We start from the raw sequence: 15,998 nt of genomic DNA, 5'->3' as shown, positions 1-15,998 counted from the left end.
TCCAGATTGTTTTTTTTCTCATTCTTATTTCATCTTTATTATTAGGAATAGCTCTCTATGTCAGGAAAGAGAGAGCATAAGAATTATTCTTGGAGATAAGAATTATATGAAGGCAAAAAAAAAACCAAAATATTTAAACAACCAAGTGAAGGGAGCAATGTTGAACTCTCTGTAAAGATAGATATTCAAGGCTGATTTTCCATTCCCAGACAGATAAGTGAAGCAGAAGCAGTTAAAGGATGAAGTTACATCATTTTTTAAAAGTATGAGGAAGAGTTTGCATTTTCAGAGAGTCTAAACACCAGGTTATTTCAGCCTTTAAGACAATCAGTTCTGCGTAAATTAGTACAAAAATCTTTGTGTAGAATAAAACAATACTCAGTTAACTGAATTTCCTTACTTTTAATGAATTGTTTTGGGACAGTGTATATACATAACCAATAAATTTCCAGTTAATGCTAATAAATATCATAATGTTTCCCAAAAAGGGTCAAAATAGAGTGAACTGTCTGACTTACTAATAGAATTGAGAAGCTGTTTTTAGTTCTGTTTTGATCCCTTTAGAATCTTAAAGTAGTAAAGGAAAAACCATAGGAAAGGTTAGAACTTTGTTGAAAAGGAATGATTCCATTATTAGAGACCTTTCAGAGAAAGGGAGAAAGAAAGAGAAATATGAATTGGTGGAAAGGAGAGAGAGAAAGCAAGGGAAAAATAAAGAAAAAGATGAGCAGGAGGATGGAGGAGGACCTTGCCATTAATTGTAAACTTTATTCTATAGAATAAGAAAAGAAAAAAAAGGAGAAGAGAGGAGAGAAAGAAGATATAAATATTAAAGGCAAAATAGTTTGGAGATTAGGGAGACATTTGTATTTAAGAATCAAGAAGAAAGAGCCATGACCATCAAGAGTAACCAAGAAGAAATAGTCAGAGAGATAAGAAAATCTTGAGCATGCCGTCATAGAATCCAAGGAAAAAAGTATTATCAAGAAGGAAGGTTGTGATTAATCAAGGAAGATGAGGACCTTAGATTAAATTAAATATGTTGACAGACACCTAACCTAGAGACAAGTTTTCTAGAATGTCTGTAAGCATTCTGGAGAAGGAAAGATCATTTTCAACTGATCAAATCAGGTAAGACATTAGGAACAAAATAGAATTTGAGCTAGGTCTTGAGGGACCAATAGGAGTTAAGTGGATTATGATGCATTGTGCAAAAGGTACTAAAGTTGTTAGAATTAGTGTCAGAAGCCTAGATGATCACCTTCATAAAGTCATTTAAGGTCACTGATCTCCAGTTTCCTCATCAATAAAATGAAAAACAGTCCTGGCAGTTCATCCTGCTTAGGTCTGTGGTGAGGAAACGTTTTTTGTAAAATGTAAAACACTCTCTAAATGGGAGTCTTGGATACTAGGAGGAAAGAATGGTGAGGAGCAATGAGGTTATTCACTTTGGGAAGGAGATAAAAGGAGTTATGGAGATGAGGAAGTGATGAATTTGTTCAAGGAGCAGGACAATTGCATTTGGTTGGAGACTGGAGAGAATATTTGTAAAATACTCAGCACAGAGCTCATGCTCTATAAATGATTATTCCCTTCCCTTTCCTCTTTCCTTGGAGTAGTATATGATGAAGGCAGATTGTAGAAGACCTTGAATGTCAGGCTGAGTCTGGGCTTTATTCTGTAGAAACTGAGGGGCCATAGATAGATTTCTCAGCAGAAAAGTAGCATGATTAAGTCTATGTATATGGTAGATTCATCTGGCAGTTTGGTGGAACAATAATACTAATAACTTTCATTTCTATACTTTCTTCTAAACTTCTATACATATGTTATCTGATATTATCCTCACTACAATTCTGGATGAAGAGGTTCTATTATACCCATTTTTTCAGATGAGAAAACTGAAGCTAAGAGAAATCAAATCCCTTCCCCAGTGAGTAAATGTCAGAGACAGGATTATACTAATCTCTTCCTGACTCCAAAGTCAGTGATTTGTCCATTATACCCTTTAGCTATCCTAAATGTGAGATGGATTAGAAAGTCATAGAACTGAGCCAAGAGACAAAGAAATGAGTTTAGAGTCTTTAATTAAGGTCCCTTCCAGTTATAACATTCCATCAGAATCTTGATATTTGAACATTGAAAGTTTACAGGACCTCAGTAATCCTTTAGTCCAACACTCTCACAAAAGGAATCCCTACTCTGATAGAACCAATAAGTGATGAACTGGGGTCTTCTTGAAGATCTTCAAGGAGGGGGAATACTCCACCTCCCACTACATTGTGATCTCTTTGAAGGCAGGAACTGATTGCCGTTTGCCCTCCTCTAGATTGCAGTGCTTACTCAGCATAGTGCCTTGATTTTTAAATGGTTCTAAGTTTAGGAAGGTTTTTATGACATGAAATTCAAATTTGTCTTTCTGCAATGGCCACCCTCTGCTCCATGTTCTGCCCTCCGGGGTCAAATATAAATCATCCTCAATGTGACCGCCCTTCAAATTCTTGAAGGCAGCTATCATCAGAACTCCCCTAATTCTCATCCCCAGGCTAAATATCTTCAGTCCCATCAATCAGTACCCATTGGACATGGTATCAAGGACTCTCACTTTCCTATTTGCCCATCTCTAGACATTATCCTGCTTATCAATGACTTTCTTCAACTCTGGCACCTAGGAATGAATACAGAGCTCCAAATAAGAGCAGACTACAGTAAATTGGTTCCTCCTTGATTCCCTGGAAGCTCTACCCCCTCTCAATTCTGCCCTCAATCTCATTAGCTTTTTAAAGCAGCTATCTCATTTTTTACTCATATTGAACTTCTGGTCTGCTGAAAGCTCAAAACTTGTTCAGAACAGCTGCTGCCCCACCATGCCCCTATCTTGTCTTTGTGTATCTAAGTGTAGGAGTATTTGTGTTTACCAAATTTCCTCTTAACAAATTCAGTCTGTGCTCTTTTGAGGTTCTAACTCTGTCTTCAAGGAGGGGAAATACCCCACCTCCCACTACATTGTGATCTCTTTGAAGGTAGGAACTGATTGCTGTTTGTCCTCCTCTAGATTACAGTGCTTACTTAGATCTTTTGAGGTTCTAACTCTATCATCAGATGCATTAGCTATACCTCCTAGGTATGTGTTATTGGCATGATACAAGAAATACATAAATTAAAAGTGAACAGAGTATGCTAAGGTATGGTATATGGTCTATGGTGTATATCATATAAAAGAATCTTTCTCCAAGGACCTGATAAAAAATGGAAAATGGCACAGGGACAGATAAAGATCCCTAGGTTATTCCACTGGAAACTTCAAGATACATGGATAATGAATTAACAACTACTCCTTGGTTCTACAATTCTGATCATTTACCCTTTGTTGATTGGAAGCAACATGATGGAGGGCAGAAGGGTCAAAACTCAGCCTACTGTCCACATATTTTCCACTAGCCTCCAGACTTCATCCTGAACTACAAGATTAAGAAATATAATTGAGAAATATTTAGCAAAATTTATAAAAATGCATGCTATAGGTGATGTTAATATGTTTTTTTCCAAGTAAATGGGTGGTCCATATGGAACCTTGTGCATAGTTTAATGCCCCCCTTTTCTATTGAGTGGTATAGAAGAGAGAGGGCTAAATATGGAGTAAGGATTAACTTTAGCTCAAATTCCACCTTTGAATTATCAGCTATGTAAATTTAGACTAGTTACTAAAGCTTTTGAGCCCAGTTCCCTCATCAGTAAAAAAAAAAAGGAGTTTAAATGCCTTTCCTTGTATTTATCTCCAGTACATAGAGCTATCTGGCACATAGTAAGGGCTTCATAAATTTTTGTTGAATGATTGACTTGAGTTCTGGGCACATTTTTCAAAAGACATTGAGAATCTGGAAAATGTCCAAAGAGAGGCAACTGTAGTGATGAAGGGCCAAAAGACCATGTAATGTGAGAATCAATTGGTGGACCCAGAGATGGGGATAGCCTGGAGAAGAAACACTTGTGCAGGAAAACTATTCTCTGTCTTCAAGTATTTAAAGCATTGCTATGAGGAAGACATGGCTGGCCCCAGAGAACAGAAGGAGGAACAATGAGAGAAGGAAGGATTTCTTTTTTTTTTTGCCCTTTTATCCTAGTATCTGGCAAAGGACAAGACACATGATGGTTGGTTGATGGTTGAAAAACATTTTAGAATTAATTTAAGAAAAAATTTCTAATTTGAACTATCTAAAAGTGAAATGATTTAAGTACTTCAAATGGGAATGAGGGTATTCCCCTTCCTTGGGCATCTGCAACCAAAGCTGTATTATCAAGGGGTTGCTAATTCAGGTATGCATTGACTTTGGGAGGTTCTTTTGTGGTCTTAAGACTCTGTGATCTATAGAAACTTAATTGACTATGTGATGCAGGTCTCAAAAGTGGGCATCAAATACCTGTCTTTCCCAGGACTGGATAGAACAGAATTTTTATATTCTATAAAGATTTTATAATAAGATCCAAAGATCTGAAGTAATAAATGAATAGGTCAACTTGGGAAAATGCAGTTGAGTATTTCATTGTAGCTGAACCATGTTTAAATTGCAATGAAATCCTCCCCACACCGAATATTTGCTGGTGGTTCAACGGTATGTACAGAACAGTACTTACACATCTCTTAGAGGGCATCTGAGTATATCATGTTAGCAAGGGGAAAACCACTCAAGAAATACAGAGCTAGTGCAGTGCCATTAATAACTACCACCTGAGGTACTTTCCTGGGCCCTCCTTTCCAGTAACACTTCACTTTCAAAGGATGGGATATTTTAGTAACCAGAGGAATATTTCTCACCCTGTATTATAGTTCTGTAGATGACCTGAGTTTTGAGAAGTCACAGTGGAGAGGGCTGACGTTGAATATTCTAGATCTCCAGTGAAGCTATGATTTCAGGGATGTGAGTATTTCCTACAATGATACACATAGAAATTTAAATATGTGTGCTCAGGCTATATGACTCCTATCCATGACTTCCCAAAAGTTTGCCACATGGAGATCCACCCAATGTACCATCTGTCCTTCCTCAAGTCTTGACAGCAAGAATGGATAATAGATAAGAAATCAAGAAGATACTAATGGAACACGAAGACTGTCGATCTGTTATCCCTTGTTCTTACTGTAGAGCCAGTTCATCTCCTTTTTTCTATCAAATGTCTCTTTGGTTTCATCTTTTGTACTATGTATTCTTTATAATTATTCCTGTACACCAGAGCTTGCAGTAAATAATAGATCCTTTCTGCTTCCTCCTCTCTTTTAGAAGGGACAGAGCAGAATCTTACCTAAGCCTCCCCTGATTCTGTCCTGACCCCTTTCCTTTCTCACATCTGAGACTACAAATTTATTTAGCTATCCCCCATTGCACAAGCTAGCTTACTTTTAGCTTTAAAAAACAACATAATGGTTCTCAGATCTACCTTTCTCTGCAGTTTTATAGGCTTATATTGGATAAAAAGTTATTAGTACAATCAATAGCTCAGAGCTGCCAATTGAGAAAATTCCCAACATCCATTTAGATTAGAGGTTTAGTTCTGTGTTCTAATTGCATCTTGAAATAACTCTCAGAATCTTTATATTTGTGTCAAAATCAGGGTACAGGAAATATTTAGGTGAAAGAAGTAAGAAGCACATATTGTGATGTTTATTATTAAAAAGATATGGGGGGAGGAATAGACCTGCGGAGGAACTTCCTTCAGTCCTTGAGGAGGCAAATATAAACAACAGCCTTTTTTAAAAATCTCCTGTTCTGAAACACTTGGGCGGCCAGGTGTCACAGTGAATAGAGTGCTGGAGCTGGAGTCAGGCACTTCCTGGGTTCAAATCAGAGTTCAGACACCTTTTAGTTGTGTGACCCTGGGCAAGTCACTTAACCCTGTTTGCCTCAGTTTCATTATCTGTAAAATGAGGTAGAGAAAGAAATAGCAAACTATTCTTTGCCAAGAAAACTCCAAATGGGATCATGAAGAGTTGGATATTACTGAAAATAACTGAACAACAACTGAGATGACCCATTACTTTCTGACCTTTTTCTTCTAAAGCTCAGACCTCCTTTCATTTTCTCCGGATTTTTGTCCCTGTTTATCTAATTCTATTTATTTTAGTTCATTAAGTCCCAGGTGGGGCTGATGATGCAGTGTCCCAAGTATTCAAACTCTTCTCTGTTCCTGGGATACTCATTCCTTCCTCTCAGATTGTCCCTCAAAGACTGTGTATGTGTGTGTGTGTGTGTGTGTGTGTGTGTGTGTGTCTGTCTGTCTGTCTGTCTGTCTGTCTGTCTCTCTGTGTGTGTCTCTGTCTGTGACTTTCAGATCCACTAGGTCTGACTCAATCCTGCTTTCCAGTTCAAAGATTAGGGTAGTTTCAAATCATTCTCAGGACTAAATGACAATGCTAATCAGAACCAAAAATAATAATGTGCCATCTAGTTTTCAAACCCGTATCCCATTTCTAAAAGTCTTGTAGCTTGCTCACTCCTACTTCATGCCTCCTCTTTGCACTTTGAGTAATCCATATCCTCCATCCTTCAGAGTCTGTAGAGTTTCATGACTCACGGCTATACAAAGCTCTCACATTTAAAATACCAGCAGCTCAGTTAATGTTTATGGATGGTTTAAATACTATGCACTTCTTAGCACCCATTGCTCCCTTTGCCACCACTTTGTCATTGTCCCTTCGAAAGTGTGCTAATAACCATTTTATATTTTTCTTTGTATCATGGGTTGCCATGGTTGAAGAATTCACCAACTGTGGAGCCTCTAGTGATGAGCATCACACACACACACACACACACACACACACACACACACACACATATACACATACATACACACACGGAAAAAATTGATTTGTGCATGATTAAAGATCTTTATTCTGAACCCTGGATTAGACAGACTCCAAGAAAGATCAGAGTTGATGAGATAATATATACTTTGGAAGACTCCAGGATAACAGGCTAAAAGAAAAGTGGTCCTGTACTCAGAAGACTTGAGTTGGAATGTAGATTCCACTGGATTCTAACTCTGTGATCTGGGATAAATCAAGGGGTGGATGGGGAGAGGACCAGTTAGGAGAGAAGGAAGCCCTTTAGCTGCCAAGCTGAGCAACTGTAGCTCCTTCCCTCCCTTCCCTGGGTCAGACCATGGCGTTGTCAGCTGCTCCACAAAGATACCAAACATCTTCTACAAGAAGCCTTCACCAAACTGAAATTCTCAGTTGGTATTGATAGATTCCAGGATCCAGAGTCACTGTCATAAGGTGATAGACTGGTCATAAAGAGCCAGGTCCCTTATAAGTCACAATTTATCTTAAATAAATAGGAGATCTGTGTTAGGTTTTGTTTTGTTTTGTTTTTTGAATTTTTGGGAGGAGATGAGTAGAAGAACAGGAACAGGCAAAGAAAGAAGTAGCAAGGTAATAGGAGGTGGAAAGAGAATATAAAAAGTAAAAATTTATCACCACAGTCTTCCCCTATCTCCCACCAAGGATGCAGTCATCAATCCAAAATATATTCACTTCTCTCTAATGGATAATAGCTGCCCAATTTAAGTTGTGATTATGCATATAGATCCACAATAGTCTGAAGACTTGGATAACTCATCAGAAGAAGGGTCCTTTACTTTCCCTTTGTCAGGGTGCATTTTGGGGGTCAGTGGACTGAAGGGAGGTCCCTGTGCTAAATCTTTCTTGAGAAAGATCCCAGAATTTTCTCAGGTGCCACTGGGGAGGCATTCATCTGTTTTCTTGAAATAATGTGGTAATTCATAAATGGTGATGAAGTTCTTTTGATTAGTAGAGGTCTCCCACTGCATCCACTTCCAGATGACTTTGGAGAAGAAAGTAAGGCTGGTGACTTAACACAGCACTCCCTCACTCAAATTCAATTTGTTTGCAAGACATGGCATCAACTGCCTGATACTATAGTCTTTTTTTTGAAAATGAAGGACAAAGTAACAACAGAGGTCTTAAGAAATCTAGAGGAGAATAGTTAGCATTAACAAAAATATAGACCACCTTTCCAATAACTGCTAAATGAATGCTCTCTTTGTGATTAAATAAGTTACTTCACTGGTGACAAAGTGAATTATTGACTCAGTAAAATCTAAAAAAAATTGTTTATACATATAAAATTCAGGAGGAGGAAGGGCTTGTGTTTGGGGATAGTGACTGAAAGATGTCAGAGTGGGGATATGCAAATAAACTAAGAACTCAGGTGCAATCATCTGCTTAAGTCTGTTGACTCTCCCAAAGTTCATACTGACTTTTAAATTAATTTTATCATATGGACCTGTGATTTTGTCCAAGGAGGGAGCTCATAGGATACTCTCTTCCACAATTGTTTTGCAGCTTCTAGTCTTGGAGAGTTTTCTAGGGACACTTGGAGGTTAAATGACTTATTCAGGGTCACACAGTCAGTCTGTATCAGAGGCAGGATTTGAACTTGATCTTCATAATGCATCTAATTCTTCTTTACTATGTATCCTGACATGGAACCTTTGCCTTTTGAGATAACAATTATTTTTGTTCAAGGAGTACTTTTAAAAACATGACTAAATTACTTTCACATCTCCTTCCTTAGAAATCTTTTTGGAAGAATTTTGGGAGCCCTAGGATATCTGGGAAGAGAATCATCTTGGAGAAAAGGTTTCAAACGTTTGTGAACCAGGTCTATGCAGAGATCTTTTAGCTTCCATGTGGTCTAAACAATAGCTTTAAGTTGAGTGCGAAGCAAAGGCAGGAGAGAAAGGGAGGAAAATGGAAAGGAAAATCAGAAGTTCTTTAAAGACATACCCCAGATTTATATATTCAGGAGACCTGGGAAGAAAGACTTTTAGCTATCAGTCTTAATAACTTTTCATTGAGCAACTGCATCTCCTCCTTCCTCCTCCCTGGGTCAGATCATAGCATTCTCAGCTGCCTCTTCCCATGCCTGAAGATTCCAGACATCTCCACTAAGCAACTTGCATCAATCTGGAATCCTCATTCCCTATTACTGGATGCCAGACTGGAGAGTCATAAGGCTTCAGGCTGATCTAAAGGGTTAGTCTGAGTCTGAACTCTACTCTTACCATTTATGTGGTACCATATATGTATTTCTGGAACTCTATCTCCTCCATGAACTAGTTGATCTCCAAGTTTCCTCCAATGCTAGATCTTATGAATCTATGTTTATTTTATATGGTAGTTCATAAATTTAAGATCCTGGAGATAGGTCCAGGAGCTTATCCATAATTGTATTTTCTCTACATACAATAGGACTTTAATAGATGAATAAATGAATAAAAAAGAAGAAGGGATGAAATATGGATCTGTGATTTTGTTGATATGGGGAACTTGAGAGAGAGAGAGACAGATAGAGAAAGAGACAGAGACAGAAACAGAAGGAGAGAGAGAGAGAGAGAGAGAGAGAGAGAGACATTGAGACTTGCTCTATAAATGCAGGTCAGCATCTTCTTTTGAGTCTGTGGACTTAAAGAGTTTCCTAAGACACTGAGAAATTAAGTAATTTCTCCAAGGTCCACTGCCAGAATCTGTCAGAAATAGGACTTGAACCCAGATCTTTCTGGTTAACTCCCTATGCATTATGCTATACTGCCTCTGAAGAAACAAGGTGCTAATCTTTTTTGAAGAAAGTAGGGCTGAGTTTCCTTTGAAAGAAGATTAACAATGCTGTCTGAACCCCCTTAAAGTCAACAAAACTGGTGGAAGGCAAAGGGAGTCTGAGTAATGAGTCTGTGGGTTTGCTCTGGACTCAAGATCCAAGAAGTATCCCCATAGAGTCTCCTGAGCTCAACATGTGAATTTTCACCACCTTTTTTTTCCCCCTGTTGAATGATGAATTTGATTTTAAGTTAGAGTAGTCATGTAGTTTTCATAAACTTGTGCTCGACCAGGGCTTGGGTTGCTGTTTATTTTATGTTTCTCTGGGTCTTTTTGAGGCATCTATTGCTATAATGCTTAGAATCTGAGAGAGTGATGGGAAATAAATCTCTTCCTGGTCTTTTTTCCATGACCGTGTGAATTTTGAAGTGATTTGGGGAAATAGTCAGAAATGGTGAAATTCTATAAATCTTATGCTCCTATCCAAAAATGAATTAAATATAATCACAAGGGGTAGAAAGTAAGGTAGGAGTCAATCCACCCCTGTAACAGAATCATAGCTTCATAGCTGGAATGGCCAGCCACTGCCTGTGGGGGTCTCAGAGAAAGCAGCCCAGACTAAGAAACTCTCCAGGTTTCGGTACTCAGTGTGAATACTTGGGCTAGAGATTTAATCATACTTTGTCTAATACTAACTTATAAAGTAATTGTGATCTAATGAGCAGACTCTACCCCTGTAAAACTAAAGGTCATTAAAGTCTATTCATACATACATACATGAATTTATATATTATTTGGGTTTTTTTTTGTATATTAATTTATATGAACCCAGTGAACAGATCTTCCTTGGAGTCAGAGTTGTTGAGAGGGCCAAATGAGATAATGTTTGTGTGGCTCTTCATAACCCTATGGATAGGGAAGGAAATGATTGGAGAAGGAAGCTTCCTCTGGCAAGGCAGGTCAGCACCTTATCTACATTTTATAATCTTGAAGAGTTTTCTGAGACAGCAGAGGTTAAATGACTTGCACAGAATCACATATAGCTAATATGTGTGTGTCAAAGAGAAGACTTGGCCATGAATCTTTCTAGGTCTAGGGCCAAGAACTTGGAAGTGATAATGGGGAATAGCCAATATAGTCATATTCTTTCAATCTTATGCCAGTGGTCAAAATGAGTTAATATAACAATAAGGAATAGAAAATAAGGCAAGGGCCAATCTACCCTTATCATAGAGTCATTGAACAGAGTATAACACTCTAACTAAGCTGCCTTCTATATAACCATAAAGGGTTACATCAGTGACCTTTCATTCATTGAGTATTTATAACATGCTTCCTTTCTTCACACAATGTATATTCTCCCTATTAGTACAATGATGATTTTTCTGTTGGGGTGCAGTTTCCCTCTCTCTAGTAGTTATTTCCCCATAAAATCTCATTGAGCTCTCTTTTTCTGGACCAAAATGTACAATAGTAAAAGAGATCTAGCCTACCCAGGGTAAAGTACATGATTTCACTAATAGGATTAGTGCTGCCACCTTCCTCAACTATCATCTTGTGTCTCCTCAGGTGTTATCTGCTGGGATATCCGGATCTTTCTCTTCTTTCATAAGGACAAAAAACAGGAGTCAGATTGCACAGCAAAGAGAGTGAGAGAGAAAGAGAGAAAGGCAAGCTGACCAAGTAAAAAGGTGGTGAGCAGGAAGATTAAGTCTGCCCTAATCTACTCAACTCCCATGGAGAAAATCAGCTCTTTCTTCAACAACCTCTGGAACCTCATCTACACCAAACATGAGCAGGGTCTCTTCAATACCATCTGCTTGGGCATACTCCTGGGGTTGCCTGTACTGGTCCTTTTAGCTCTCCTCTTCATTTGCTGCCATTGTTGCTGGAGTAGGCCAGGCAAGAATGGTGGACCTTCAGAAAGGAACAAGAAGAAGAAGAAGAAGAAGAAGGGTGAAGAGGATCTATGGATCTCTGCCCAACCCAAGCTCCTTCAGCTGGAGAAGAGGCCATCACTGCCTGTTTAGGAAGAGGAGGGGGAAAAAGCCATTCTCCTCCTGAGACTTGGGATCTTAGATCCAACCACCATTGTTCAGGGAAGAAGAAATCCGTGACCTGGCTCCCCTAGGTCCCCAGAGTGAATTTTAAACTAAGAAATGCCAAAGCTAGCAAGAAATACCAAAGCCTAAGACCCGGTCATGGCAAGCAGACCTATGTGTACACATGCATTTTTTAGTCAATCTGGCTTAGCCACTGTGGATGCTCAAGAGATGAGCAATATTTAATAATACCTTTTTTGCAACAGGTACATGCATATGCTCATGCATTAAAAAAAAAGCAAATAACCTTATTTGGTTATGTACAACTGTACCCAAGAGCACAATTTCACTGTTACGTACAAGCTTGTAAAGCTTGTGAAGTCCCAGGAGGGGAAAAAAAAGAACACACATATATAACCAGGTACACAAGAAGGTGAACAAGTATATTATACACAAATTCACCAATTCATATTGATATAATCTCTTGTAAAGACATGCCCAGCTCTGTGATTGTGTACAAATATTTTTAAAATGTTAGGAATGCTTTGCTGACCACTGTCTCCATTGCTCCAATTTCTAGATATAGGTCATGTTGTAACTGGCATAGGGCGAATCAATCGTGGGGCAGGCAGGTTTTTAAGGTCTCTCCATCCCTGTAGGGACAGTTAAACTTTCACCTAGACATGCTCATGACACTTCTCATTGGGCAGTCCAAGGTCTCTTGGGGTCCTGAGATATTACACAAATATTGATTCACATTTACATGCCATGTTCCTGTGTTCTTGACCCTCACACTGGGTTAACAGCTAAAATTGTTAACAGGATGAATCAGATTGCATTGCTGCTCTGCTTACACCTGAGATACAAGTATTATACTTCCATACTCCATTTAGTGTTTAGTTTTCACCCTCAGGGCTACACAGCTGAGAGCCTTCCTCCTAACAGCAATCAAGAGAACTGCCTAAAAAAGCCAGGTGGATGTTAATGACCAGAAAGTTTTGAAAACTAATGATTGGGTTGAATGTGCTATTGTCTTGACATGTACCTATGTGGCCATGATTGTTCAGGTGGAGAGATTTAAAATAGACATGGAAATTCAGAATATAATATATTTTACAATGTGAAAGAAGCTAAGGAGCCAATGCTGGGTTATGCATGTTGAATCCAATAGTCATAAGGTTTGTGGGAACCAATTGGGTGGGTATATGTTATGTTAGAAGTAGAAGGCAAAGGCATAAAGGAATGGAAATGATGGTACTGAAAGAAAATAATGAAAGCCAGCAGTTTTTAAAGGTCCGCACTGCCAAGAGAACCGTAATTTTGCCACTATGTTGGAAAATCTCAGAAAAAAGCCCAGACAGGTTTTTCTTCTTATTTATCACAAGACCCAACCTACAGTCTTGCTTGGAGTTGACACTTGGTAAATTGCCAGTTATGACAATGCTGATGATCATTATAAAGATGAAATGTTAACATCCCACCAACTCAAAACAAATTCCCTACTCACCTAAGTGAGTACACCAATTTTTCTAATGGAAGAAGAATTATATATTGAATTTGGATAGTAAGGTACAAGAAAGGAACAAGTGAAAAGTGCAGATGCTTGCAAAAGATGGTTATATATAAGCATATGTCCATAGTAAGCATAATTTCAAGATATATCCCTAGTCTGTCCAAGGTGAAAGTACTTCGTGGTAGGCCATCATCCTTAAAGAAAATGTGAAGAACAGGCAATCCCAGTTAAAAGAGTGTTTCAAAAAGAAGTATGAATTCTAAATCAGTTTTTTTTCAAAATGGGAACCCATTTCCCCATGGAAACAATGTCATAAATAGCTGTTCAGCACCTAAGTCACTTAAAATCATCTTTAACCCAACATTTCATGATAATATGGAGGATAGCTTTTCTAAGTTTAGAGTCGGAAATATCTAGTTTCAAATCCTACCTTTTATAAACCTTTGATTAAGTCACTTAATTTCTATGTTCTTCAAGTGACTAGGTCCCTAGGACTTACCTACTCAGTCATAAAAAATTGGTGAAAGAAGCTCCAGGGAATATGTTACAGAATTTGGAAATTTATATAGTGTTTTAACTGAGGTTCCCCAAGGACATATAAGTAACAGCCCAACATCATACAATTAGTTGCTTAGAATCAGGTCTCAAACGCAAGTCTATAACTGATTCCAAGTCTATGATAACACACTCACTGCCCCCAGTGAGGCTGGGCTCTAGTTCAAGCATAATCCTGTACATTATAACTATCCTCCATTCAGTTGTAGACAACTAGAACATTGTTTCTATGAGAAAATGTGTTCCAAACTCCAACCTGGAAAACCCCAAAATGTCCTGGCAAGGGGCTTAGAGACTCCACCCGCTGCTTTCCCACCCAGACCATGTTTTTCCGATACATGAAAAGCAGCCCAGAATGGGTCTAAAGGGTTTATAGAAGAGTGAGAATTGGAATAAGTTTTTCTCTTCTCTAGGTTAGAGCTATGTGGTTCCCCACCCGGGCTTGGGGAAGAATTGGGTAAGGCAGAGAAGTGAGTCAGATGAGAATGTGTTATAGGAAAAGAAAAAGAAGAGGCAACCTTGGGGAGAAGCCAACAATAGTAGCCTCTTCTAGAAAAGTAAAAGGACAGTCTGTCAGTAGAAGCTATTTGTGAGTTTGTAGATCATCTGTTCATAGATCTGCAGTATTGTTCACTTTTTCCTTACAAAGTAGCCCAAACTTGGAAAAAATCCTAATATTTTTCCATACCCTGGGCCTCCCACCCCTTAAAGAAGAATTGCCTCTGACTGAGAGAATGTTTTGGCACAGCTTTCTTTCATATTAAAGATATTTGACAAGTAATGGCCCTGACAAGGCTTCTCATGTTTGAGATGCCCTGCCCACAACCACAGCTAGCTCCAGTCACTCTTCTAGTACCTTCTCCCAGACCCACCTATTGCAAAGTTGTATGACCAGAGAGGGAAGCATAGAACAAAATAAGTGACAGACCTAATGGGGGGGAGTGGGTATGAAGAAGGGGTGGCATCACCCTCACAAGTAGCCCAGTTACCATGGAAAAGGTCTCCCTGTGTGAGCAGTAGAGTTGTAGGCCTTTGCTCACTCTGGTTTCATCCAAGCAATAAGCAAAAGGTCTCTTTTCCTCATATGTGTCAATGTCCCAGGTCATATGCAGAAATTTTTCAGAAAAACTAATTGTCCCCTGGGGTTGGCAACCTTTGGCAATGGCACCATAGTGTTCCTGCCGACATTGCCACTCTGAGTGGCAATTATTTTTCCCCTCTCTCACCTTTTCCACTTCTGTCACCATACTTCAGAGTCCCTTTCTTCCTCAGTTTCCTCAGACTCTTCTTCCCAACCTGCTACTAGTACCCACTGTGTGATGTTTATTCCCTCACTGTCATTGTGCAGCTGCAATCCTGACCTCTCTTAGGGGAATAAAGCTAAAGCAGATCAGTAAGCATCATGGGACCTGGACTAAAAGCCAGTACAGACTCTTCCCAGATTTGAGGGGTGCCATTCCTAAATCAGCACAGCCCTGGGGAATGGCTGGAACAGAGACTTCCTCTCCAGGGCTGACAGACAGCTTGGTAATATTCAACAAGACCAGGTCGGAGGCCACCTCTCTTCAGTGCTCAATAGATTTCATTAGGTTGGCTTATTTTTATCTTTTGAAAAAAAGTATAAATGGACTAATATATCTTCACATTTATATTTTATTTTCTGTACAGTTTGAACAGAGAAAAGTATTTAAATAAAAAAGTCAAGTTTTTCTATCTCACTGCTTAATCTCATTGCAACTTTTTTGGCATTAAAGATCAACCTTTGTATTTTGTTAGAAGGCTTTCTTGGGGACTGAAGTAGGGAAAAGAGCTCATGTCTCAATCAATTCATAAGCATCACTCTAGACCCTTACAGACCTTTTCCTTAGTCAAATAATGGAAAAAAATTTCAACAGGAAGAAGAATGACTCCTTCAGCCACTGGTGAAAGTGACTTGTGGATAGGCATAAAAATGGCATTTTCTGAAGGACTGACTTGAGAAGGAATACACCGATGATCCCTTGCTACCTTTGGAGTGCCTCTTCTGCAACGAGGTCAATCGATCCCTTTTTGATAGGGAGAGGGGCCAGAGATAGAATTCTGAGACAGCTCTGGAATAGGGGAAGAAATTCAATTAAGGGGTATATTTTTTATTGATTTGAGTCTGGCAAGGATTTACATTTGGTGGAGTGATGATGATGGTTTCTGATTTGTGTCCTAATGAAGAAATGTAAAAATGATTTCTCTTTTTGTTCTGTCTTACACAGAATCAGAGAAGGGGGGAGGGAGAGAG

The 15,998-nt window shown here is 38.8% G+C and overlaps 1 protein-coding gene across 1 annotated transcript in view; it reads left to right on the top strand.

Annotated features, from left to right (window-relative positions):
• Positions 1-15,444, top strand: part of KIAA0040 (KIAA0040 ortholog) — a 39,287-nt gene extending 23,843 nt beyond the window's left edge. The window contains exon 3 of the mRNA XM_074222093.1: positions 11,186-15,444. Within this exon, the coding sequence (XP_074078194.1) occupies positions 11,353-11,646 (294 nt within the window). The 5' untranslated portion in view covers positions 11,186-11,352 and the 3' untranslated portion in view covers positions 11,647-15,444. The remainder of the gene's footprint in view (positions 1-11,185) is intronic.
• Positions 15,445-15,998: the final 554 nt, after the last annotated feature.

This window comes from Macrotis lagotis, chromosome 2, assembly GCF_037893015.1.
Source record: "Macrotis lagotis isolate mMagLag1 chromosome 2, bilby.v1.9.chrom.fasta, whole genome shotgun sequence".
NCBI lineage: Eukaryota > Metazoa > Chordata > Mammalia > Peramelemorphia > Peramelidae > Macrotis > Macrotis lagotis.
This window is presented reverse-complemented; position numbering and strand designations above follow the sequence as displayed.